The sequence below is a fragment of the Zeus faber genome, assembly GCF_960531495.2.
Source record: "Zeus faber genome assembly, chromosome: 8".
Classification (NCBI taxonomy): Eukaryota; Metazoa; Chordata; class Actinopteri; order Zeiformes; family Zeidae; genus Zeus; species Zeus faber.
In genome coordinates, this window is record NC_137195.1 from 22,177,342 (window position 1) to 22,204,887 (window position 27,546).

Genomic DNA, 27,546 nt, shown 5'->3' on the forward strand with positions numbered 1-27,546 from the left:
TGGAATAAATGGAAACCTGGGACATAAAAGGGTTTTGGAGGTTGTGTCCATACAAAATCGCTATTCACATAGTCACATATCTTCCTAATGTATTTTCCTCACCTGCTCACCACTGCAGCCTCTGACCAACCTATGGCTACCATAGCATGGGTTACATTTTCACAAGCACATAAACAGCTAAACGCAACTTAGCCGTTAACAAGATTCAATTAGTGACACTGACTTAATAATTCCTTTTACGTGCGGCATGTAGTTATTACACTTATCTACAAAGAAATGTTGGAGTCTTGGGTTGGAGCTGAAAACCTTTTTGTTTTTAGCAAAATTGTCATAACAGACATAGCCATGTTAGTGGTGCTGTAATTCTTGTCAGTGTCATAGGTCTCAACCACATGCTGGGAAGCTCTATCAAGAGCAACTTCTTTTGGCCTAGCCGGTTACGTCATGTTGAATTTCAGGTTTATTAACCATGCAAATAAAGGAGAGTACATTTTGTACTGTATTGAGTACATGCTGATTAAATTAAAGACTACATGCTGATTAAATTAAACACTGCCCTGGAGAGAATGTATGCACTGTAATTCTGATATCACATGACTCTCAGGTCACTACTACACTTACAGCTTAATCTAAGGGTGTAGGAGCATAGTGTGACACTATAGCATGGAGTATACACCAATCAGCCACAAAATTAGAACCACTACTTATAGACACTTTTATCGTGTAGCTCCCCTCCCTGTCGCCAAAACAGCTCTGACTTGTCGAGGCATGGACTCCACAAGACCTCTGAAGGTGTCCTGTGGTATCTGGCACCAAGACGTTATCAGCAGATCCTTTAAGTCCTGTAAGTTGTGAGGTGGGGCCACCATGGATCGGGCTTGTTGTTCCAGCATATGCCATAGATGCTGGATCGGATCGGACCCTAACCCCAGTCATCCACATGATGTAGAAGAAAACGTGATGCATCAGACCAGGCCACCTTCTTCCATTCCCCCGCAGTCCAGTTCTGATGGTCACGTGTCCATTGTAGGCGCTTTCGGCGGTGGACAGGGGTCAGCATGGGCACTCTGACCCATACGCAGCAAGCTGCGATGCCCGGTGTGTTCTGACACCTTCCTATCATAGCCAGCAGTAACTTTTTCAACAATTTGTGCAACAGTGGCTCTTCTGTGGGATTGGACAAGAGCGACTAGACAAGATTAAATTAGTAACGCTGACTTAATTCCTTTTACGTGTGGCATGTAGTTATTACCCTTATCTACAAAGTAATGTTGATTGGAGGAGACTGACTAGACTTCGCTCCATCATCGCTCCAGGCATCAATGAGCCTTGGGCGCCCATGACTCTGTCACCGGTTGTCCTCCCTTGGACTACTTTTAGTAGGTACTCACCACTGCATACCAGGAACACCCCACAAGTCCTGCCATTTTGGAGATGCTCTGACCCAGTCGTCTAGTCATCACAATTTCGTCAAAGTTACTGAGATCCTTACACTTGACCATTTTTCCTGCTTCCAACACATCAACTTCAAGAACTGACTGTTCACTTGTTACCTAATATATCCCACCCCTTGAGAGCTGCCATTGCAATGAGATGAGCAATGTTATTCACGTCACCTGTCAGTAGTTTCAATGTTGTGGCTGATCCAAAATAAGGTCAGTGTAATGCACATCTAATCATAATGACATCATAATGACAATCATAATGAAAGTGTGGTGTTAACATGGGTTCTTCCGATATATCATATAATTCATTTTTATTTTTTTGTTCCCATGTTAACATTGTCGATGACACTTTTGCTCAACCACCATAGAATAATTTAATGTAAGCGGATTTGAATACTCCTAAGCCTAAGAAATGTGACGCAACCATCCATCTTTCGTCTGCTTAGCCCAGTGCTAAATCGACGCTCTTGGGTACTTCACTCGCTTTAAGAAGAAATGGAACCCAGGTTATAAATGGGGTACTTTTTTTTTTTTTTTTAAATATGTACGAGTCCAAAATAATGTTTTCCCTCTATTTCTTGCCGCGCAAAGAGGAAATCCTGTCCTAACGGGACGAGCCACACTCCCCAATCCCTTTGGTGCTCGCTCAGCTCCCGCCACGACAAACAATGCCGACTTGAGCTGTGTCCAAACAGCATCAGTGCTCCTCTGCTTCCACAGCTCCACACAACAGCGGCAGCTGCACATGCACCAGTTCTAGAAATCCCACATGGATAGCTAGCAGGTGCTCTGCCGTGGCTCGATTATTACAACTTTTAAGCTTTTTTTTTTTTATTCCCGAATAGATCATTTGAGCGTCTACACGGTGTTCTCTGAGGAGCTTCTAGAACAGTCTGTGTATCGCTCCAGTACAGTGGCCATGAGAGCTGAACGCGCTGCAACTTAAAACACATGCAAAAAGAGAAAATACAAGCAAATTAAGAAAATTTCTTCACCAATTTAACACATGCGCGGCATTTAGAAAACAGGCTGCAAATCCAGACATGCATACCAAAACGCTTTGCAAATTTGAAAAACACAACTGCGAAAGCTATATTACAGAAGTGAGCCACAACGGATATGCTGATTTATTTTCAATAAAATAAACTACTTTTTTTGTGTGTAATTATATATAAGAATTTGTACAAGTAATAACCTGGAGCCGCAACTATCACATCAATCGCGACACCACCAGGTCCAAATCCTCAATGCAATTAAGAAATAGAAAAACAACTTTTATATCAATCCACAGTTTTTATTTAAGCCATCTAAGTGCATCATTCCAGAGAAAACAGCATCTACCGGCTCCGTGATAGTGTTGTGTCGTTCGAACTATTCAAATCTTTTGGGTGGACAAACTGAACTGAATCACTTCCTGAAACGATCCGTTCATAACGTGATTCGGAACCACGTTCGCTCGCACTCAGTCGGTGAGTGAGTGTATCCCTGCCAATGAATCACTGATTTGTTCGTACTCTCAAGTGAGTGTATCCCTCTCACCCAAAAGATTCTAATCGTTTACTTACTATTCAGATAAATTCTTATATATGATTAGACACAACAATTTATTTTAATATAGTTTATTGTAGATAAATCCGTGCATCCATTGTGGCTCACTTTCCTAATGTTGTGGCTTTTGCATTTGTGTTTTCCGTTAACGCAGCTGTGTATTTTTTTGAACTTACAAAGCGATTTGGTGTACAGTTCATTCAACATGTCTGGATTTGCGGCACGTTTACTAAATTCTGCGCATGTGTTGTCAAATTGGTTAAGATGTTTTCTTAATTTGCTTGTGTTTTATCTACAGTATTTGCATGTGTTTTCTGAAGCTGCAGTGTGTTGAGCTCTCAGGGCTAGCAACAGTGAGCCGACCCCTTACTGCTCTTATTCAGATCGAAAGCAAGCGTATAGATACTTTTATTTGGATCTCCATGACAGTGTCATGACTGACAAAGCACACAGACATGCATACATTCACTGAAAAAAAATATCACCCATCTATTATGAGAACATTTCCAGCATGTGGTCTTTGACTGATTTTCAAACATCACACACTTCCACTGTACTGTTTTCGCCTGTTAATAAAATGAAGCCATTTCACGTATTCATGTTATTGGCTTTGTCACACTGAAAACGTGTGTGTGTGTGTGTGTGTGTGTATATACGATACATGTCGTATATGTCAAGGAGCATGCTAATACTACATTCTGTGTGTTATTTATTTTTTATTTATTTTATCTGTATTTGCATGTGATCTAATGCATGTGTGTTTGCACCAAGGCAAAGCCTGTGTAAATACAGACATGGATTGTGTTTGCAGGTTCTGTACGTTCCTGACCCCGAGTGCGTCTCCAGTGTGGGAAGCTCCCCCTCCCTCAGTCCCATCAGCCCCCTGTCTCCCACCTCCTCAGAGGCTGACTTAGAGAAAGTGACGGTACGTTGACCATGCCGCCCGCACACAATCCGGCAGTACATCACACAACACAGACGTCCTCCATATCTTAAGTACGATGAATATACATACAGGTATATAACATTTTACCCGTCTCATTTGCAGATCAGTACTTAGTATCCAGGGTAGAGTGGAATGCTCACGTACACACATGCATTGCATTGTCTTTTGTCTAGCTCTTGCCTTTGCTTGACCGATACAGCAAGAGCTCAGAACAATGCAAAATGTTTGTGTGTGTGTGTGTGTGTGTGTGTGTGTGTGTGTGTGTGTGTGTGTGTGTGTGTGTGTGTGTGTGTGTGTGTGTGTGTGTGTGTGTGTGTGTGTGTGTGTGTGTGTGTGTGGGGCAATGGCTTGTCTTGCATACCGTATGCAACAGATGGAGTTGAAGATAATGTAAACTGCTGCCATTGCAATCTACTCATCATGCTGGTGCACGATGACCCAGTTGTAGTCATCCATCGCCATGAGCCTGGGCAGTAATATTGAGTCAGTAATGTTAATGTGAAAACACACAGACACACAAATTCCCCTGCGCTCTTCGCCCTTGTACACATGCACATGTACTGTTTGCGCACTGACTCATGCTCGGCTCGGTCTGAGCAATGTTGATCATCAATTTAATGGCAAACATCCAGAATGATTTGTCATGCCATCAAAGACAGGACAGGCTTCAAGTGGCTAATATTATACAAGGACAGGAGTCAGGGCAGACAATAACAAATGTCTAATATTGGACAGGACGGACAATAGAGAATGTGGTATGGTCCAAGGACAGGACAGAGTGATAAATCTGTGTTTTAATACACTCGTCGGCATGAACATGCGCTTTGCCAGCTGATGGATTCCTCCACTTGGTTGAATTTGGAGTAATTCCTTCATCCAGGCTGTTACGGGTTAAGACGTCTGCGATGGTGCAGAGATCTATCACTTGATCTCGTACGAGTGTGGCCGTCTTACACAGTCTAATCGGCCGACAGGAACAGAGAAGTGTGAGCTCGAAGAGAATTTCCAGCCTCATAGAAGTGATGATTCACCAGTCCAGTCCTTCAGTTTGTATTCTGGACACTTTCGTCATTTGGAAATATTTTGACTTTAAAGACATGTTTGGCAGAAGCGTAAAGTCATAATTGTTCAGTTTAAAAGCAGCGTCGGCTCTAGGTGAGGTCTTGAGAATGGTTGCCATTTTATGTACCTTCCTGCTACCACTTCACTCTTAGAACATCAGGGACACAAACGCAGGTGCTTTTATTTTATTTTGTCTCCTCCCCCTGTTGTGACTTCTTCGATCGGTTCTGTCTTACAGCAACACCCCACACACAAACATACACACCATTCTGCTCTCTGAGAGCCTCTCAGACCAGCGATGCAGGTCATGTCTCTCAGGTACAGTGTCCGCAGCATCTGAATGGGCCAATCATTATGGACCGCAGTTACCCCGGCGGACCCTCATGAAATATGACCGTGTGTCCCCCACCGTCGACACTGCTGGTCTCCATAGCAACGGACGTCTGTTTTCTTTTTTTTCTTTTTTTCCCCCTTCCTTCTCACCACTGTTAAAGAAGATGGATGCTGCCGGGGCCAGTACAGCTGCCATCCCCGCATCCTGACGCCACAGCCATTGTCATTGTCATGTGCCGCCTCCCTCCACATCTCCATCCATTAATTTGCCAAGAGAAAGGCCACGCTGGTTTACTACTTATCTATTTGGGTCACGCCTGCGAGAACGGGAGCGTATTCTGTGGCTCTCCGCCGGGGAAGGATCAGAGAGACGGGCTGCGACTGAGGAGAAATTAAGCCTTTTAAAAGTGATGCCATGTCTGATATTTAGAGAAACTAATGAATGGAGGGATCACGCTTTGCCGGAATGAGCAGCCAGGCAGCAATTATTTTAGGTAGAGGAAGTGTGAGTGGAAGGCTTGTGTGTGTGTGTGTGTGTGTGTGTGTGTGTGTGTGTGTGTGTGTGTGTGTGTGTGTGTGTGTGTGTGTGTGTGTGTGTGTGTGTGTGTGTGTGTGTGTGTGTGTGTGTGTGTGTGTGTGTGTGTGTGTGTCTCTCTCTCTCTCTCTCTCTCTCTCTCTCTCTCTCTCTCTCTCTCTCTCTCTCTCTCTCTCTCTCTCTCTCTCTCTCTCTCTCTCTCTCTCTCTCTCTCTCTCTCTCTCTCTCTCTCTCTCTCTCTCTCTCTAACTCTACTTTTCCCCTTATCTCGCTATCTTCCTCCCCTTCTTACACTTTCTTTCTCATTCCTTTTCTACTCTTCCTCCCTTTGTCTCTCTTCCTCCCTTTCATCCCTTATCTCACTCCCTTCTCTCTGTGTGTGTGTGTGTGTGTGGTGTTGAAGCAGCATCCAGGTGCCATTTGATTTAAAACCCTAGGAAGAACCTTAATAACCCACTCCAGCCCCCCCCCAGAATCAAACATATTTTAAATTCAAGCCTATTTTGGTGCTCGGTGGACAAGTCTCAATGAGGATATTACCCAAATGAATGGCTCTGGAAAGTGTAGTAATACCAATGCACGAGCCAATATCTAGCCAACTAAAAAGAAAAACCTCTCTTTTAGGTTTGGATAAATATAGAAATGTAGGAAGTAACATATCTTGTAGGCATGGCTGGCTGGCTGGCTGGCTGGCTGGCTGGCTGGCTGGCTGGCTGGCTGGCTGGCTGGCTGGCTGGCTGGCTGGCTGGCTGGCTGGCTGGCTGGCTGGCTGGCTGGCTGGCTGGTGTGTGTGTGTGTGTGTGTGTGTGTGTGTGTGTGTGTGTGTGTGTGTGTGTGTGTGTGTGTGTGTGTGTGTGTGTGTGTGTGTGTGTGTGTGTGTGTGTGTGTGTGTGTGTGTGTGTGTGTGTGTGTGAGAGAGCTGGCTGACCGACCCTCTGCCTGGCGGCCTTGCTGTCATTAGATTATCTGGCAGCCACCAGCTTGCTGGCATACTTGCTTCCTGGTCCTCAATGTGGGTAGACATGTCCTTTTTGTCCTATTCCAGACCATCCCTATACTCTGACAGATACACATGCACTCTCTCACAAGCACACAGTGACACATTGGCTCCCTCTGCCCACTGCTCTGACCTTCCCTGCGTCTTCCTCTTCTGGCATCCACACCTCCGTCCTCCATACAGTAGTTACATTTTTTCTCCCTCCCTTCCCACCTTCCCTCTGTCCTTCAACTGGGGTGCCATCTAAAATTAGTGTCCAGTCCGGATTACCTGAATAGTTGCTTTCACACAGTGTACCGAGGCTGCACGCTTAATTAGGCCCGGCCGCCATAAAATGCGTCTACCGGTCGTGTTTACAATGAGAAATATGTTACCTTTCAGCATTCTAATAAAATCTCATGTGCTGGATTGCAGATGGCTTGTTTTATGTCAATGTAATCCTCTAATATGAAACCATTTCCTGTTGCCTTATTAACGTCGCAATTCATTACTGACTATAGGAATTTCAATGCCAACGACTGTTTCTTGTGAATTGGGCCATGCCCACAAGGTGGAGCTATGGATTGTTTTTTTGGATCCCTCACTCTATCAAGGTCAAAGCAGGGTGGCACGCTGCCGTCATGTGTTGCTGCAGAGAGAGAAAGCAAATTTTAACACCTGGAGTTTCCATTCATTACACAAATGACTCTTGAATTGTGGACCCTTCTCTCCAACCCTGTTGCTGACTTTTCTTCCCCCTGATAAATCCCCCTCTCCACCCCTTTCCCTTGCAGACTACAGCAGTAATTGGAAAACAAGCTTTTTAAGGACTGCCCCTAGATTTGATTTGTTGCCTCTGCCAGGGACTCAGGTTGCACAAATATAAGTGAGCAGCAAAGGGGGTATTGATTTGTGCATGTGTGTTTCAGCCCTGTTGTCATCTGCTGCAGCTCATACCAGACACCTCCCTCTCTCCTCTTTTCTTGCCTTTGCTCTCTACACTACCAATACGGTCCCCTCTTTCCACCGCTCCCTCCCTCTCCTTTGCATTGCATTGCGCCTTGTCATCCTCCCCCTCATGCTATCTTTGATGTCATGCACTTAACGTCCCATTGCCAAGCTAAATCCTGGTCATTTGACAACAAGGAGAGGGTGCATCTTCTTCGTGCCAGCCTCTCCTGGCTCTCCACCGTTGGGTCACCTTCTCAATGTTGTTTCTCTTAAAGGTTTTTTTCTGTGACAGCCATATCTACCAGTTGACTTGTGGAAATGCGGCTTGGCTGTTTATAATGTAATATGGCTGTGGTGGAAGCTCCTGCAGGCTGAGCGCTGAAGTTCTAAATTGTGTGTGAATGATGTGAGGGTTTGTAGGAAAATGGTAAACATAAACCTGGCATGAGGCCTTGAGCGTTTGTTTGGATCTGCGATTCTAGAACAATACGCTGTGCCTTGGAGCTGAGTGAAGGGGGGGGTGTACAAATACATGTTTCAAATATATCAGAGTTTTACTAGTGCAAAGAAAGCAGCAGCGCAAAGATGCTATATTTTTCAGAATTATGGCAGTTGGGTTGAGGTCAATTTCACATTCGGGGAGCACAAGCATTACATTTTCTGGACACAAAGAGTCTGACTAACACCGTCCCTCCACTTTTACAGCACCTTCCTTTTCCTTAAAATGTGAATTAGGGGCATTTCAATCTGTTGGGTTGAGGCAAGTTTACCATCTATGTGAATTTTTAATGTCTACTGTCAATAGGTAGACATGTATTATTATACGTCTACCTACAGAGGGAGGAAGGTGAAAAACAGAGTCTTGTACTTCGATCTTCCTAGTGCTCGTCCATTCAGTCGGTCAATACTCTCAATCCATGTTGGTCAGCCTAGAGAAAAGGAAGACTGGAGGAGAGGAAGATGCGAAAAGGTGAGCGACGATTGGATGGAATGGTCTGCGCTGACACATTTTTAGGGCTGCCCCCAAATAGTCGACCAAACGTTAGTCGACGAGAAGAGTCTTAGTCGACCAAGTTTGTAATTTGTTGGTTAGTCGCAAGGAAAAAAAAACAAAACTCCATTCGGGGCTGCGCCTTGTGAAAATTAACCTTAAAACCTATATGGCTGGATCCGTGTATGAAAAGCGAGAGGGCTTTTAATTTTAAACAAATTTGAACAAAAATAAATGTTCAGTCTCCTTGCTGGTTGTTCCGACACATTCAGACGAATAATTACAGCTTTTGATGAGCAGCTTTTGCCGGTAATTAACAGGCGGCTCGCTTCATGCGTGTGTGCAGCGCTTGCGAATTACATTTATAAGTTATTGTGTTGGTGTTACAGATAAATGAACAAAATGTTCAGTCCCCTTGCTGACTGTCAGACACATTCAGAATAGGGATGTTTCTAACAACTAATTTCCCTGACATTAAAACAAAAGTTTATAGTTAGACAAGTTGACTAGTCTGAAAGCCTGAAAAAAATATTGCATATATTATAAAAAATATATTGCATGTATTATAAGAGCCATTTGAAACCATGAATCACTCTTCAATAAACAAATTATATTTTAAATGCCACTGCCCAGGCATAGTTCGCCATCTTTCAGGCATATCACGCGCGCTTGAGCTCCACCTCCCCAACGGACCGGGCGGAGTCAGGCCAGTGGTGCACCCAGGCCCCGGATCGGAACGGGAAGGCAGGCGAGTAAGTGGCCCCGTGAAGCGGCAAGGTTGGGGTGCTGTCAAGCCGGCATTCCTACTTTCTGGCCGGATACGGGGAAAGGCGCCCGATGAGGGGTCTCTATCGAGGTGACGCCCAACACAGAGAAAACGATCCTCCGTACACCACAGTTCAGTGCAAATTATGTCAATATGTAATTTAAATGTATTCATTAATTAAAATAACAATGGGACCTATGTACTGTAATGTTTAACTGGAGTAAACACACCGCTCGCTTTGCGCGTGCAGCACTTTACATTTACTGAAAGGCTGGTTATTAAGTTTTGTATTTATCTGGATTAATGTTATAACATTCTTTCTCAGCCCTGGAACTCAAAACCATTTTCTGAGCCCCAAAAACATATATTTAAATAATTTTATATCATGAACTGACGACCAATTGTCGACTAGGAAAATCTTAAGTCTGGGACAGCGCTACACGTTTTATTTAAGAATATGTTAGAAGCACAATGAACTAATTTGTGCAAACCTCTGTTGAATATACATCATACATACATCATACAGAATCAGAATCGTCTTTCATGCCAAGTAAGTTTACACGTACAAGGAATTTGTCTTGGTGTTCGGTGCATACAGGAAACATAAATGTAAAATAGAACAATAGGAAAACAATATGTGAAATATATAAGAATATGTTAAATAAGGCTGTTGAAGAATGTGTGTTAATGTAACGCATTGACATATCAATTTAATTCAAGGGTACAGGTCTGTGTAGTGTCTATGGGGGGGGGGGGTCCCCAGGCCTTGTTGATGAGGCCAGTTGCAGACGGGAAGAAACTTTTCTTGTGGCGAGAGGTTTTGGCCTTGTTGGACAGCAGCCTCCTGCCAGAGGGAAGTGTTTCAAACAGTGTGCGTCGGGGTGGGAGAGGTCAGCCACAATCTTACCTGCACGCCTCAGGGTCCTGGAGGCGTGCAGGTCCTGGAGAGATGGCAGATGGCAGCCAATCACTTTCTCAGCGGCGCAAATGACACGCTGCAGTCTGCCCTTGTCCTTGGTGGTTGCAGCAGCGTACCAGATGGTGATGGAGGAGGTGAGAATGGATTCAATGATGGAGGTGTAGAGGTGCACCATCAACGTCTCTGGCAGGTTGAACTTCCTCAGCTGCCGCAGGAAGTACGTCCTCCGCTGGGCTTTCTTGATGATGGAGCTGATGTTCAGCTCCCACTTGAGGTCCTTGGAGATGATGGTTCCCAGGAAGTGGCAGGACTCCACAGTGTCGACTGAATAGTCACACAGGGTGATGGGGGTGAGTGGGGCTGCGTTCTTCCTGAAGTCCACAACCATCTCCACTGTCTTCACTGTGTTGAGCTGCAGGTTGTTCTGGTTGCACCAAAGTACCCAGGTGGTCATGCTCCCACCTGTAGGTGGACTCATCCCCACCAGAGATGAGCCCAATGAGGGTGGTGTCGTCTGCAAATTTCAGGAGCTTTTGACAGAGGTGGCTGGAGGTGCAGCTTTTGGTATATAGGGAGAAGAGCAGAGGAGAAAGAACGCAGCCTTGAGCGGAACCACTGCTGATGGTCTGGGAGTCGGAAAGATGTGTTTTCCCAGCTTCACGTGACGCCTCCTGTCAGACAGGAAGTCTGTGATCCACCTGCAGCTGGAGTCAGGCACGCTCAGCTGGGAAAGCTCGTCCTGCAGGAGAGCCGGGATGATTGTGTTGAAGGCAGAGCTGAAATCCACAAACAGGATCCTGGCATAGGTTCCTGGGGATCCAAGGTACTGGAGGATGAAGTGGAAGGCCAAGTTTACTGCATTATCTACAGACCTGTTGGTTCTGTAGGCGAAACTGCAGGGGGTCCAGTCGAGGGTCTGTGATGGATTTGAGGTGGGACAGCACAAGGCGTTCAAAAGACTTAATCACCACAGAGGTCAGGGCGACGGGTCTGTAATCATTAAGACCTGTTGTCCTTTGCTTTTCTGGGATCGAGATGATGGTGGAAGATTTGAAGCAGGCTGGTACGTGGCATGTCTCCAGTGAGGTGACAAACATCACATCTTGGATCTAAGGTACGGAACACATAATCTTTTGGTCCTATAGAAAAAGTTTAAATGATAATAGCTTAAGAACTGTACTTTAAAGACTTACAGGGGCTACAGTAACAACTGGGTTGTTTCCCTGTCCTTTCCAATGTGGTCCGAAAAGATTGCCAAGCCAGTGTGGGTTGTGCGACTGGAGCCTGGTTCTTTCCACCACATAACATCCCTTTTCTCAGATGTGCTAGATTTGATGATTGGGGAAGATGAGATGGTTTTTGTTGTTCATGTGTATGAGGGAGGACGTGTTTTGACTCCCGGGTCTATGTTTAATTCTAGATGTGTGTGGTGTAACCCTCTTTGCAAACTTGCGCTGTGCATGTTGATAAAATATTCCTCTGACACACTTGATGTTAGCGTCATCTGTCGGCGACTGAAAGGGTTATTTTGGAGTGCCTGATCAGACCAAAGGCAATGAGACGTGGAGGGAAGAAGTGCGCTGTGATGTCCAACTTAACCACCAAGCCCCCATGAAGCAGAAGTTTAAGGCACTCAGATTCCCACACGTGATCCCCATCCATGACCGTTTTATCTGGTTGCTGAACGCCTGTTTTTACATGAGTTTGCCTGGAAGGGGCATATACTGTATGATCCAGCTGGGTTTCCACTTTCCGGTCCCTTCCTACTCGTCCTTGTCAGAGAGGCTTGTTTGGACTGTAACAGATTGGCCAGCCCTCTCGTCCTCCCCTGCTGCTAGTGTCTGGGCTGGTTTGTATCGGTGTGGGTCATCTGCTGCGGGCTGTTTGTCGACTGTTCTGGAGACAGACGGGGAGGCGCGTGGGTGCGCATGTCAAGGGGCCAGCAGACAGTTGTTCTCCGACTCCTCACGCATTGTCCATCTGCCGGATCTCGGCGTCCCATAGAGCCGCAGCACCTTTCTCAGTTTCTCGCGTGTCTTTCTCTCACTCCCTACCCCCCGTCTCCTCATACTTCTCTGGTCTAAAATTTCCCACCACTGCCTCTTCCCTTACCTTTCTGTTTTCTCATCAGTTTACTCATCACTTCTTTAGCCTGACCTGCTGTCGGTCAGGTTTCGCGAGGCAGTCTGTCTTCCAGAGTCGTTCAGTGAGACAAACAGTCAGCTGATGCCACTCCTCAGTCAGCCATTATTACCTCCTACTATTGACATACCATCAAGCTGAAAATCTGCACACAGACCTTCCTCATGGACAGACACATGAAAGTCAGTCAGTCAGTCATTCAGCCAGCCACTGCTTGTGCTCAGATATTGCATGGCAACAAGCCACTGGTAGAAGCTCTCATCCCACCATGCTTGGTGCTTCCAGCCCAGCAGACACACCATCTGTGGCAGACTGCACACTTGCAATGGCCCAGACAAAGAAGCAACAACATAAATTGCTGTATCTGTCAACGTACTAAAGCAAAAAACCTTAAATTCCCCTTCAGCTGTACAACTATCTGTTGCGGATTACAAATGAAAGTATAATGATGGGAGAAAATGGGTGCAGACCGTATATAAAATTACTATAGACACTATAAAATGAAAGCTTTGGCAGTAATATGATACAAGTTTAATGTCTGTTTTTTTGTTTATTAAACCAGTTTGATTTCTTAATCCCTACACACACACACACACACACAAATATATTAATGGTGGTGTAGGTGTATACAGTATTTCAGTGTATGCTTCTTATACCCATGATGTTAATTAAAATAATGTTTTTATGCTTCAATTTCATGATTATTTTCATTCAGTCTATCAGGACTCCTTAGAGCTGATTGGCCATCAGTGCACAAAATGTCTTTATAAAGATATACGTATTAATTCAGAGAATCTCATATATACGTTTGATAGAGGGGATTAAAAACTATAGACAGAGCTGAAGTTTGATTAAAAAGCTAATGGCACTTCTATTAGCTTTAAGGTAAAGACCCTCAGCAAGCAAATCTAAAACCCTGTCAACGAAGAAATAATTACATTTTCCCTCATTTTCTGGCCCTAATTTTGCCATTTGCCAAAGAGAACAAAGCCTAACAGATCCATAAATTGGTCATTGATCACTGTCCTGCTGTGTTAATTGGTTGCTTATTTTCTCAATTTCATTACTTTGCCAATGGCCTTGACGCCGCCCCTCCTCCAGGACTCCGATGGCCCCCCTAGACCAGAAGGCGCTCACCCCCCAGTGTTCTCGGCCCTGCGCCACTCCAGGGTGGTGTCGTCCACCTCAGAGGAGGAAGAGGCCCTCACCGAGAAGTTCCTCAAGATCAACTGCAAGTACATCACGGATGGCAAGGTGAGCGCTACGTCCGAGTAAAATGTATCAGCTATATTGTAATGGCGGTCTGCCTGCACGGACCCTCTCCTTGTGTCCAGGCGGCTCCCTCAGACGGCCCGGTTCCATGGTATCGAGCCATTGTTGATTCATTCTGGTTCAAAATGAATGCACTGAAGAGAGCTGTGTTGGCGGTCAATATCTTGTACTTGATTGAGGATATTTGTGGTCTTGAATAAAAGGCACAGCTTTGCCTCCAGTTGTTTTTGTGACTGAGGTGCTTGTGATTAAAAAAAAAAAAAAAAAAAGATAATTGTGTTACTGTTGGGTTGATAATTTTTTGACCTATTTAATGATCTACTCTTGATCCTCTTGATCTTTTCTCTATCTCGCCTCCCCTGGCTCCTCCTCCCCGCAGGGCGCTGTGAGTGGCGTGCTGCTGGTGACTCCTAACAACATCATGTTCGATCCGCACCGCATGGACCCTCTGGTGCAGGCCCACGGCTGCGAGGAGTACGGCATCATGTGTCCCCTGGAAGAGGTCCAGTCGGCCGCCATCTGCAAGGAGATCACCGACCCCAAAATCCGCGAGACCGTGCCCGAGTAAGGAGGAGCAGAGGACCAGAGTAGCCTTCTCATTCTTCTTATTCTTATAGGCTTCTTATAAGAGTAGTCTTCTTATTGGTGTGTAAAGAGACAAGAAAATGACGTCAATTTGAACCACTTGTTCGATTGAACTAGTCCGACTCTTGGCACGGAATTTGCAAATACATATACTTTACAAAGTCTCACGCAGCTACATTTAACCTATAAATTGAATATGGAGATGTCTCCCACCGACACAATCATTTCCTCCCTCGTGCACAGCACTTCCTTGCAGAAATGCAGCAGTAATCACTTAACGGCGTCCACGGCTGACTGAGATTGCTTCAGCAGCCAACCAACAGTTTAATCTCTTTTCTCCCTCATGCCAAAATAAAAAGGAAGTGGCAATTAGACGAGAGGTTAATGAAGTATGCGTTCAGCCTCCTACGGTCTGACTGCTCACCCATTCCTTTAATACAACAGGGAACAGTCCCATTAGAGGTTTTCTGATCCTTCCTCCCACAGATCTCTCATCCATCCGAGTCCTTTTTTTATTTGTTTAATTAGCTTTACTTTTATTGTTTTGTACCTAAGTTTATGCCATGCTCGAATCCGGTCGAGTGTTATGGAACCCTCTGGTGTCTTTTTCCATTGTTGGGTCACTACACGTGTGCGTGTGTGCGTTGGACAGTTGTGTATTTAGCTGGCTGAGTGTTGCCCACAGAGCAGTTATTGGGATGGCAAATGATTGTCTGTGCCAGGCCCAGCTGTTTTCTCAGCTGCTGCGTATTCGCTGTTTGTCACTTTCTCTCTCTCCCTCTCTCTTTGCATGTCATTCTAACCCTGAACATTCAGAGAGCTTATGGAGTAGGTTGACTAAATAGATGGGAATTGTTTGCTTATACACAACTGCAGCTTCTTCTTTTGTACACCATTAATAGAAAGTCCACTCAAGTGTATGCAGTCCTCACACGGCCCCTCCTCTGCTCTTCAATCTCCAATGTTTTCAGAAACTTGGAGCCTTTGCTGGCAGAAAGACATCCTTCCCAGCAGAAGGACACCGAGCAGCGCCTTCGGGACCCGGGGGCCAACGACAGCGGCAGCACAGCGCCACGTAGCACTGAAGGCTCCATCTCCGAGGATGTCTTCACTGAGTCCGAACTCTCCCCCATCCGCGAAGAGGAGCAGGCCTCCAGCGACGACCTGCGCCTCAACAAGTCCTCCGGCGCCTCTTCAGAGTCGGTGCAGACAGTAACCCTGGTGGACGTCACGGGTGCCGAGCCCCAGGTGCCTGGCCGTGGGTCCGTCAGCCAACCAGGGGAGCCCGCCACAGCGGAGGACAGTCAACCAAACACTGCCACAGAGAACCAGAGCCAGTCCCCCATGGGATCTAAGCAGCACAGTGTAGAGAGGCCCCCTAGCACACCCACCACGTGTACTACAACCAGCACCACTTGCCAGCCCCAGGGGCCCAGCAGCAGCTCCCCCCGTCCCAGGTCCCAAAGCTCAGGTGGCCCCGGGGCCACGGACCCCTCTGCCACAGCCAGCCAGGAAGGAGTTTTCAACGATGGCAGTGGAGACTCCAAAACGGACACTATGCAACAGTGCAAGGAGCAGAAGGACAGTATAGAGCTGACGGAGAAGGGAGGCACACAGAATTCTGCGGGTAAACACACACTGCAAGCACAAAGAAAATGACATAACATACAGTTTGGGTACCTTGGTAAAAACATAAGTATTTATCATTTGTGATTGGCATTTACACTTAAGAACGCATTAAGACACGTGACCTCTCTCATAATAACTTTGCCGGTAAACTTGCCCGACAGCCTAGCATCTGTATCGAAACGCAGTCATATTCTTATGAAGACCTCCATTATCAAAGTGGAGTTCTGTCCATTTCCTGGGCTCCTTCAGAATCACATCCCTCCTGCTACGTCCCGATAACCTTTACAATTCTACTCGGCACCTCGGCTCTAGTAATTGGAAGTGTGAGCGGAAGGGAAATGGCGGTCAGACTTATCGCCTCGGCAGTGGGAGCTGGGCTGTAAACGCAGCTTTATACGGCACTTTGATCACTGCCGCCGGTGGTCTGCACCTCGTGCTTTCCTCCAGGTGATAAGCTAAATCCTATCAAACGGCACAATGACACAAACATACCACGCACCGTGGGGGGGGGGGGTGGAGGCCTGAGACGATTAGCCCCAACATCAAAGTTCCTTCAGAGACGGCTGTCTATATTATTTATAATTTACTTCACTCTCCGTTGGGTTTTTACGTCCGTTGCGCTTAATTCTATTCTCTCTAGGTCCTTAGAGAACAAAGGTACATTGCCTCCTCGTGATGAGGGAGGGAAATCTGGCGACTTAGAGGAAAGATTTGTTATTTATTTTGGTGGTAATTATTGTCCTGTAGAGAGCGGGGCTGCAATATCAGTTCTTATTCACAGGTGTCTTGGCGGGGCTGCCCTTTATTCCTAGTGCATTAGTACAACCCACACAAGCGGCTGCAGAAACATCAGAAACACGCCGAATTACATCGTATTAATGCATTTTGGAAAATTGTTTTTCTCCTGCTGCGTTGCATTGTCTTTGGTAGATTTAACTTGTCTTTCTCTGAGATTGTGTTTCAGCGTCCGGGGACACTGGCCTCTGCACGGCCTAATAGGAGAACTGAGGATCTATTTAATTTTTTATTTTAGTTTTCAACTCTTGTTATTTCTGCCATTTGCTCTGATTCTGACACAAAACGTCCAATACCAGCAAAATAAAAGATCCTTTAAGCGGAGTAATGACAACTAGGTCGCAAAAATAATGCAAGCACAATCGGAGAGATACACAGTGCAGTTTTACAAGATGATTTGTTCCACGCTCGTGTCCACATTTGTATTTTGTTTTCCTAGATTTCAGAGAATAAAATACTCAAAATTTGTTAAAGATGCATTAAGTGATGTTCTCGCTAATTAAATGAAAAGAGAACACTCCCTGTGATTCCTGTTACTACCGATCACTCTGAGAATCATCTCTTAGCCTGCTTGTGACACATGTATCCCATATGGTGTGGTATTTTATGAACATGCTATGTAATTATTTTCGTGTCCAAGGGTCGGCGGAGGGGCGGAAGCAGCGGACTCACAAGTTCCTGTGTCTGCGTGTGGGGAAGCCCATGAAGAAGACCTTTGTCTCCAACGCTAGCGCCTCCATGCAGCAGTACGCCCAGCTGGGCAAGAAGCATGAGTACTGGTTCGCAGTACCACAAGAGAGGTCAGCACTCGATTTAATCATAATAATATTGAATATATTTTGTTCTGTCGGGATGTTTTGGAAACAAAGGGTATGGAAAAAACTCGGGACATCGACAAAATCCTAAAAAACTAGATAGAGGATGAAATAAAATAAATGGAAACAAAATAAAAACAGGTGAAGCATGGATTTAAGGAAAACAATATACGTATCGCAAAAGAGAAGAAATCCAGTAAGTAAATGCTGTGGGGAAAACTTAAATTTAAAGTTTTTAAGAACTACTAAGAACCCCAGCAAAGTAAATCACATGTTATATCATCTCATTTTTTTCCACAATGTCAATATGTGATCAGTTATCTCAGGGGTTCCCAAATTGAGGTCTGCAACCCCCCCTATGGGTCAGTGAAGGAGTTGCAGGGGGTCCACAGCAATATACAGTATATAATATTTTTTATTTTGTTGTAAAACAAAAGTTTGTTTTTTGCTTAATATAGTATATATTCTCACTGTCATCAACATTTGAGTAAAATCTGGTATTTCTATAGCTTGTAAGGAGTCCCCAGCCAGAGCTTACCCCGTCAAAAGGTCCTTGCCGTTAAAAAAAAGTTTGAGATCCTCTGAGTTAAACTTTAGTGTGACTATGGAGTGTCTTTGCAACAGAAAACTACTAAGAAAGATGCAAAAACAGTCAACTGCATGTGTTCTTCAGGCATTTTTTATGCACTATAATTGCCAGCTCACTCACACACACACACACACACACACACACACACACACACACACACACACCCCAGCAGTCCACTATATTACTTTGCCACCTCTTTCCAGTCGTTTTAATATTTGAAACCAATCAAATATGCATTCTCTGTTAGGTCTGACTCCCACTGCGGCTTCTGGCCTGCCCATCTCCTCACACTGACACTGCCAGACAGCAAGATGATTTATTATTCATTCTCTCTGCAGGGAAACAGACACACACTCTCCTGGCTGTGCTGGGACACTATAAGGGTCCACACACACTGATCCTCTGCATAGTCTTTCCAGTGCCAGTATTTGTCACAAAATGTATCCTCTGCAGGGATGTTTACAGTGAAAATGGTAAATTGTTTTTGTTTTGGGTTTTTTTCTTGCATTGAAATTGCCATAATCTGTATGTAGGCGGTTTCTTGGGCTTGGATATAATTGTGGTCCATATGCATGTAGCCAAGTCAGAGTGTTTTATAATTGGGTTGTCACAAAGACACATAACAGGGGAGATTCGCTAGGGCTGTGACGATAACCGCAATAGCACGGTCACGTGATGTCACTGCGGGGTTGAGCTCATTAGTGCAAATAATTATATATATATATATATATATATATATATATATATATGCACACACACACACACACACACAATTATATCTGTATATTATACTGTGTGTGTGTGTGTGTGTGTGTGTGTGCACACACAGGAGTGCATATGGCATGATATATAAACTCAATCGTTGCTTAGTTATCATCATTGACTGAGAAACAAAACTTTTCAGTTGCTCCGCTCGTCACTTCAGCTTTGCGCGTGAGGGGAGGGACAGTTCATTAAACATATGGGTACAGCCCTATAAATAATTAATAATAACCGGAGACACACAAAACAATTCCCCTGACTCTGTCAGTTGAATCAGATTTGGCTGTTTAATGTGAATGGAACGCAACGCACAGTGCGCATGGAGGAATGGCTCCATGCCCTCCATGTCCTTTCATTTTTCCCAATAAAACAAATAAAAACACTGTTTTTAGTTGTTTGATTTGGACCCTTTCGGCAAACCGTACTTGCTTTTTCACCATGGTAAGAAAAAATTCATACCTTCAGATCCCTAACATTCGCTTCTAGATACAACAACTAAAATGTGTTTTTCTTGGGAATTAATCCCAATTGCAGCAGTAGTTTGATTTGATAATTTCATTTTTCTCTAAAGCCTGAAAGAGACAGATGTCCAATTGATTTTACACAGTGGCGAGCAGTTCTCTGGCTGCAGCATAATGGAGTCTTTGTCTCTCTCGTGAGGGCAGGGAGGACAGAGCGTGAACAAAGGGCAGACGAGGAAGATTGAGGGTCATCTGAAAATTGAATCTGATGGTGCGGTCTGACAAACTCTAAAATGCTCTTTGTTTTTTAATCCACATTACTCACAGAATCACAATACTGTCGTTAATCACAATTCGATCAGTCGGTTTGTCATTTCATTGGCCATCCTACTGTTGTGTACTATTTGTTCTGCGGTTGGCACCACAGCAAATGCTCATTCTGCGGGAGCTCGCTCCGTCGTGTTGGCTGCGTGCGGCATCTTTGTTGTCGTCAACCTGTTGCTAAGCTGTGGCGCCTTACACCTGGTAAAGTGCTCGGTAGCCTATAGCAACCGCTCTGGAGGATAAGCTCAATCAACATAGTGTAGGGGCACTGTGGACTTGCTGCCCATCAACGCACACGCTGCACTATGATATTGACATGTCTGTTTTGAAGCACCTGCAATTTCATCTCAAGCAGAATACGTGTCACAGAAAATCTACTTATCTCCAGAGACCGGAAGACCCTTTCATTTGACCTAGATAAGCAGCGACCCGCGTGATGGTCTGTAGTCGCCTGATAATAGCATAGAGGAGCGAGGAGGGCTCTGGCCGGGACATAGATGTAAACATCACACTTGAAAGCCCTCGACGGCGGGGCTCTGCAAGTCTCAAAAAGACAAACAAAATGTATTTTCCACAAAACATATTTCCTCCCTGCGGAATAAAACTGACTGCGTTCTATTCCAATCCTTCAAATTTTGCTGGTAATTTGTGAAGCAGTTTAAAAAGTGGGTGGCTACTCTTTAAATACTTGGAAAAATATACAAAAACATTTTTTCTATTTATATCAAGTTTTAATGAAAGTTTCACTGTGCAAAAAGATAACAAACAAACATAACAGCCACCAGGTGTGGATTGGTTCTGGTTCACGGTTGCTTTATTTTTTTTTCTTCCCCGTGGGTTTGTTTTTGACTGTTTTGTTTCCTCTGCCGTCTACCGATCCCCAGGTCAGAGCACCTATATGTGTTCTTCATCCAGTGGAGCCCCGACATGTACGGCGAAGGGGTAAGGGGGATAGGCCGAGAGCCTGGGTTTATGGTTGTCAAGAAGAACGAGGAGTCTGAGAGCGCCCTGGACGAGCCCATCACTGACATCAACATGAAGGACTGGGAGGTGAGGTCCGCGGGGACGTAGAAAGGGAGGCTTAGTCTGCTTTAAAGCACTTGTATTGTCTGTAGCCAGCTTGATGAGCATGGGTTAAGCTGAGCTCCACACTCTATTTATGTTCAGTAACTTTTTCTTTTGAGAATAATTGTCCCACATCTCCCAGTCAAAACAGTGCTGTGTTAAGTTGTGTAGTGTCACATGATTTACCCATCTAAGGCTTTTTCAGTTAATGATTTTTCCATCATAGTGATCAAGCTTATGACTTTTTTGTGTGTTTGAAGTGTTTTTTGGTTTTTTTTTGGTTCATGTATCACTGTGTGTCATGATATGTTGGTCAAAGTTGTGTGTGAATATTGTGTCACAGTTATTGTGTATTTTGTGACCATTTCCTTTGCTTGGAAATACGCTCTGCTCACTCAAGTTACAACCGAAGTGTTCTGCATGTTTGTGTAATTTGTTTCCCCTCAGTTAGCTTAGCTTGTTTTATTGTCACATTGTTGTACAAGTGTTGTGGGCCAAGCCATTGGGGGAAAAAAAAAAATATATATATATATATATATATATATATATATATATATATATATATATATATATATATATATATATACATATATATACATATACACACACACACGCACGCACACTTTTTGGCTGGCTAAACAGGGCAAAAACACAGTTGTGAGTTGGGGAACTCATGGAAAGCCCAAATGAACCAGAATCGTTCCTTAAAGAAATCAATGTCATGCAAGTGGTTGCTGGGAAATTTTTAATTTTAAATTTTAATGTAAATGAGTGACATCGGAAACAAAGTGGGTGATTTGTTTTCCCTGACACAGATGTCTGAATGGATGTCACCTGATCCTCTTACATTTGAATAAGTAAATAGTGACCTGCTGGTTTACACGGACCAAACATGAATCTTAAACAATGCGTGCGTTTTCCTTCCAATTGCTTTGAAGCTTAAAGAAAATGAAATATCAGGCAGTGCCTAGATAGATAGATATGTATGTGCGTTGAGGCAAAAAAAAAAAAGAGGGCGGTCAGCTGGATGTGTGCCACCAAAGAGACAAGAAGGAAAGTTGTAGGCGATAAAAACATGAATAGAAATGTCATCACGTATAAATGATTGTTTATTTCTACACAAGTAATACATTATTTGTGGATGAGTTATAGTTAGTAACTAACTATAAGTATAATAATAAACTATAATAGTATAGTTGTTCATTTTATTTGTTTTTTTTTATCCATAAAAAAATCGTAGTAGTCACCTTTTTCTATTTGTGTGTGTGTGTGTAGTGTTCTGGTGTATTTTTCACAAATATATTTGTGGCTCAAAGCGTGAATCGAGGCGCTGAGTCTACCCGTGAAAAGTGTTGTTTTTGGGGGGCGGGGTTAGCGAGCGCCTGTGACGTCGCTGTCGCTTTAAGTTCCTCTGGTCATTGGGCGGGACCTTTTTAATCCTCAAGCCAATCGCAGCGGACCGCCCCGCCCCTCCCGCTCCGCCGTTGGCTGTGACCGCTGTCACACAAATGATACGAACGCGCGACCCTGCTGGAAATGTTCGCGTCTCAGTGAGAGACCGCAAAGTACGAGTCCCCGACGCGGGGCTGCGCTGGACTTACTTTCACTCCGGAATGTGATGACTACGGCGCTGCCCTTGCCCACAGAGCAGGAGATGTTTTCTAGACGAGTGAAGGACCCAGAAAAGCAGCTGACCCCAAAGTATACCTATGTATGTGTGCGCATCGTGGCTTTCATCAGAACCAGCGTTGGTTCCGTACCGCTTGTTTTGTTGTTAGCAGGCAGCTAGTGCTAGCTAGCCTGTTGGCATACTAGCTAGCCCAGGTCACACTGGGTTATAATGCATGGGTGAGGCAGCCATGTGGGATTTGACATGCAAGGCAGCATGGCTGTTGTTTATTTGTCTTTTTTTTTTTTTTTAGGTTATTTACTTATGCTGTTTATGATTGTCATTTGGGCTGTTCAGAAAGTTTTGTGGTGGTGGAGGCACTTCCAAGATTTGGCTTTATCAGTAAAGACACCCCTTGCTGTCATCTCCACAGCTCCAGTTACTTGAGGGTATCTTTAATACTTTCTGCCACCCACCCCCCACCCCCCCCGGTCTGGCTCCGCGTGATAAAATTATTTTCTTACATAAACCATCCCAGCTTCTCCTATTTTCTACCAAACTGTTAAGTGCCGTTGGCAGAGGTGAGGTGAAGCACAGATGCATTTTCTGCTGCATTATTGAGCGCTTTAAAGTTAGTTACACCACAAATGCTTGAAAAAGATGTATTAAAATGTGGAATAATTGAAGGCAGATTACTATATGTGGCGTGAAATCATTGCTATGTTTTGGGGTTTTTTTGACGACTGAAACGTAGACATGGGACAGCCTTCCAACGTTGTGCATATGCTCAATTCTGTGCATTGGTGTGTGTCGTGTGGAATGTTGGTCTTCAAAACGGAAAACGTTTGGCGGGACAGACGCTCCGACACGCTCTGCGGGCCATGTGTTGGTCTATCTGGGTTGTAGATTGTTGAGTTCAGCGTAGGGAGAGAGGGGAGGCTGCAATTGTTTTTAACTGATTTTGCTCGTTGTAACCTGCAGCCAACGATCTTTAAGACCCTCCACTGGATGGTGTTTCTTGTAGTGCTGAACACAGATTTGTCATTTGTGAGTTATATTCAAGTAAGGACGTAAGTTGTCTGAACCGGAAGTCACTCTAAAGCATTCTTTGAAGGACCATAATGAATGCTGAATCGTTGCAGTGTAGTGGTGGTAAACATATTACACAAACATGCAAGAGGCTTAGGCACTGCTCACGGACTAGCCAGCCTCGGACTAACTGGCATAAAAAGTCCTGACATTAACAAAACTTGCCCTTATCTTTCAGGCATTTTAAAGTCCTGAATCCATCCCATTTCAGGTGTACTAACCAATGTACATCCCATTGGCTTACATCATTCTGCTGCTCGCTGGGCCCCCCCCTTAGAGGCCAGCAGCAGGATCACACAGCCAGCAGCAGAGTTTTACATTGCTCCTGTTCCTTTCTTTGTACTACCAGGTAGTGTCTCTGACTGAGTACCATCGTCGGATTGATGCGCTAAACAGCGAAGATCTGCGCTCACTCTGCAAACGACTCCAGGTGCCCCGACGAGCCCTCCCTGCCCATTCACCACCTTACCCCCCACTCCACCCGCTGACCTGCCTCTGAAGCGCCCCCTCATCACTTATACTGTTTGCCTTAGGCTGCCTGCAGTTACCTTATTAGCTGCCTGCGGTCATCTCAAAAAGCAAACTTGCAACTAGATTTCCAGGACCTTTGAATTGAATGTTGCCATTAGAATGATTAGTGCTCAACTATGCTGTAGATGGAGGGCGAGAGATGGCTGCAAGACAGAATGGAAGAATGGCGGGGGAGGTGGGGGGGGCGCTCTGGCTCGTGGGACAGAAGTCGGACTCCATTGACAGGCTGAAGGATAGTTTTCTGGGAACAATGCAGTTAGGCCCTGATTGGGTGAGGACTGTAACATGAGAATGACCTGGCTACCAGTGGTGAAGTGCCGTACAATCGGCACCTGTTATGGAGAAAGATAAACAAACCCAGTAGTCCGTTGGCTAGAGGAAATCTCAAACGCCAGAGTGCAAATAATTCATTGGATTGGTTTTCCTATTCACTCTGCATTTTCCCTTGCCAGGCACAAGGCTGGCCACTCCTGTGCCTCTGCCAAGCCAAACCTAGTCATCTGGTGTTGGAAAGAGGCAAGAAAAAAATATCCAGCTGCCATCATCAAATTCTAGGATTGTCAGTGTGGTGCAAGCGTAGGCTGCTTTTCCATAAAATAATGACTTCCAAAATAACCTGCTTTCTTCTGAACTTTGAAATGGGACCCTTTGCATTTGCCTGGTAGACTGGTAGTGGAGACCAACTGCCTCAAATTTACTCATTTCTATCCTAGACCTGTTTTTTTCACCCACTATGTATAACACATCATTCTCTTCTAAAAATGCGTAGATTTGGTCTTATTTCCAATTTCAACCCTGCAAGACTCAATGTCCAACTGATGTCTTGTTTGATTCTCACTTAGTATCTGTTTGTACTGTAGACCGCTTCACTAGTCCACCCTATTAGAATCGGTGTCGGGTGTAATGCCAAAAAAATGGATTGGCAGAGTAGATATAATTTAGCCTTAACCAGTCATTGACGTGTGGTGTCGGTGCATCCCTGACAAATGTTTTTAATTTGTAGATAACCACCAAGGAGGAGGTGAACTCCAAACATGGTACAGCCATCAAAACGGAACTGGAACCCGAGACGTTTAAGCCCAACCTCAGCGAGCCCAGCGACCTCCTGGAGGCAGACCAGATAGAGAAGGTTTGCTCTTATTTTTTTCACTACACGTACTTTCAATGGCATAACACACACGTGAACAGTTTGCAGTTGTGCACCATTATGAATGAAATGCATCAATCCATTTCAAAACACTGTTTATTGACAAATGTGATCAAATGGACATTACAGATGGAAATGTACCATCTACTGGTTGAAATCAGCACAAAGTGTGCAGGGAGGATGTTGTGTAGATACTTAAACTGTAGTGGCAGTGGCTCTCTAGATCACAAAAAAAGTAAAGGGGGTGGTTCAATCCACACCAGCTGCCATGTATATACCTGAGTGAAACTGAAACCATGCTCATTTTCGGTGGTGAAATTACTTCAAATGTATAATCATGGTAGTGAATGCGATGTTATGTGTTTATTTGCTGTACCACCCTGAAAAACCACTGTCATCAGACATAATTTACAGATCAACCTGGATGTTAGTTTTTGATTTGTGATCTGACTTTTTAAAAGACCATCAGTTCATGTAATGCAGCTCCGTCATGGAATTAAGCAATTTTTCACCTTTTCCTCTTCGTACGCATGCACTTTTTTTTTTTTTAATGGGGAAAAAGAAAATCCAAGCTGACTTTTTTTGCATGTTTATTTCGTAAAAATACACTGGTACACAAATACAATGGGATTAGATAACTCTGGAACATCTTGGGAGGGATTGTACCTCAGGAGGTAGAGCTCATCGTCTAGTAATCTAAAGGTTGCTGGTTCGATCCCAGGCTCCTCCTGCTAGCATGCTGTAGTGTCCTTGAGCAAGACACTTAACCCCTCATTGCTCCTGATGATGCTCCTCCTGCTAGCATGCTGTAGTGTCCTTGAGCAAGACACTTAACCCCTCATTGCTCCCGTCGATATAATTGTAAGTCGCTTTGGATAAAAGCGTCTGCTAAATGCAATGTAATCTTAGTTTACAAATTATGACTTAGTATAAAGCCATCCTGTATTTGTTCCCTCTTGAGTCTTGTCGCCAGTTCATCTTGTCAGTCAAGTTCCCCGACCGCTAGACACAGTGCATTATGATTGATGACTTTCCCCGACAAAGTCATGATGAATCAACCCTTCCCCTCACTGAGGATGCATCAGTGTCTGTAGGACAGTTGCTGCCAAGCCATGTGTGGCGGCCACATTGACTCTGTAGAATCATACAGAAGTGCATGGCACTCGCTTCTGCACCCCCTAATGCAGCCCAGCTTGCAGAGGCGACCCTGCTAGTCCGGGTCACCAGGCTCTGGTGACCTAATGGCCTGGTTCCCAACTGGCCCTTGCCCTAGCCGAAATGGTAGCTGCATACATTTTTAGGTTCACTGCTAATCGGTAATCATCCAACAGGGGTTGTAGAAAGTGCGGTGTTGAGGCCAAATTATACTGTCCACGTCCGCAAGGGTCCATGTGACGTAACTGTCGTCATCTACTCCTCTCCGCAGACCACCGCGAACCGTCTGTGCCTACAAGTGCGCCAACTACACTTGTGCTAAAATAAAATAAAGGCCATCCCCCTGCACCTTTACAATTAGTCTCTCAAAGAGTTATGTTTTTACTGGGGGGTATCACAATTCTCAAAATCCACAATTTGATTTGACTTCCGATTTTAAGGTTCCGATTTGATCTTTGATATAAACTTTTTTTTTTCCAGCACTGACGGCTATGCCGTTGTCTGACTATCGAGTCTTTATTTGTAAAGAAAAACACTTGTTTCTCAATAAGTAACTTTAATTTGAATATTAAATTATAAACAATTTAAATATGACAATATTTAACACACCAGTTAACAAACAGTTAAGAGCTTTAGCAAAACCAGATTTTAGAATAATAAACAATGAGTTATTATTGCACTACTTTTAGGTTACTGACCAAAATAAGAGCAGAAGAACAGATGCTATTTTTCCAAATTACTACCTGCAGCTCCACAGTTCCGATCAGAGCAGTCTTTTCTTCATACAAAGCAAATAAAACTCAAAATATATTTAATGTAATCCGTTTCCTGCTGCTGCTCTGCTGTGGAGCAGATCGCTCCTGAAAAAAACCCACCCGCATTCTCACAGTCCGGTGGCAAATACCCTGCGGCCCGGCACAGTCTGTGAGCCAGTGGTTGGGAACCTCTGCACTAGAGGACAGTGGACCCCTCCGAGGAGCCAACCACAGCTCTCCCGACTCCGAACCAAATTTCATGAAAGTCGGTTCGGAGCCGGCAAGCCGCAGTCAGCACCCCCCAGCGCACGCTGCCTTTGTTTACCAGCCGATCTTGACCGCCCCAATA

General features: G+C 44.6%; 1 protein-coding gene across 2 annotated transcripts in view; it reads left to right on the plus strand.

Moving 5' to 3' along the window:
• Positions 1-27,546, plus strand: part of oxr1a (oxidation resistance 1a) — a 54,919-nt gene that overhangs the window by 20,819 nt on the left and 6,554 nt on the right. The window contains exons 4-11 of one of the 2 annotated variants that reach the window (XM_080005345.1): positions 3,805-3,918; positions 13,716-13,868; positions 14,266-14,450; positions 15,443-16,098; positions 17,536-17,695; positions 20,731-20,896; positions 23,959-24,039; positions 25,144-25,269. In XM_080005345.1, the coding sequence (XP_079861471.1) occupies positions 3,805-3,918; positions 13,716-13,868; positions 14,266-14,450; positions 15,443-16,098; positions 17,536-17,695; positions 20,731-20,896; positions 23,959-24,039; positions 25,144-25,269 (1,641 nt within the window). Of the gene's footprint in view, positions 1-3,804; positions 3,919-13,715; positions 13,869-14,265; positions 14,451-15,442; positions 16,099-17,535; positions 17,696-20,730; positions 20,897-22,446; positions 22,623-23,958; positions 24,040-25,143; positions 25,270-27,546 lie in introns of those variants that run through there. The other variant, XM_080005346.1, reaches the window with a different exon arrangement.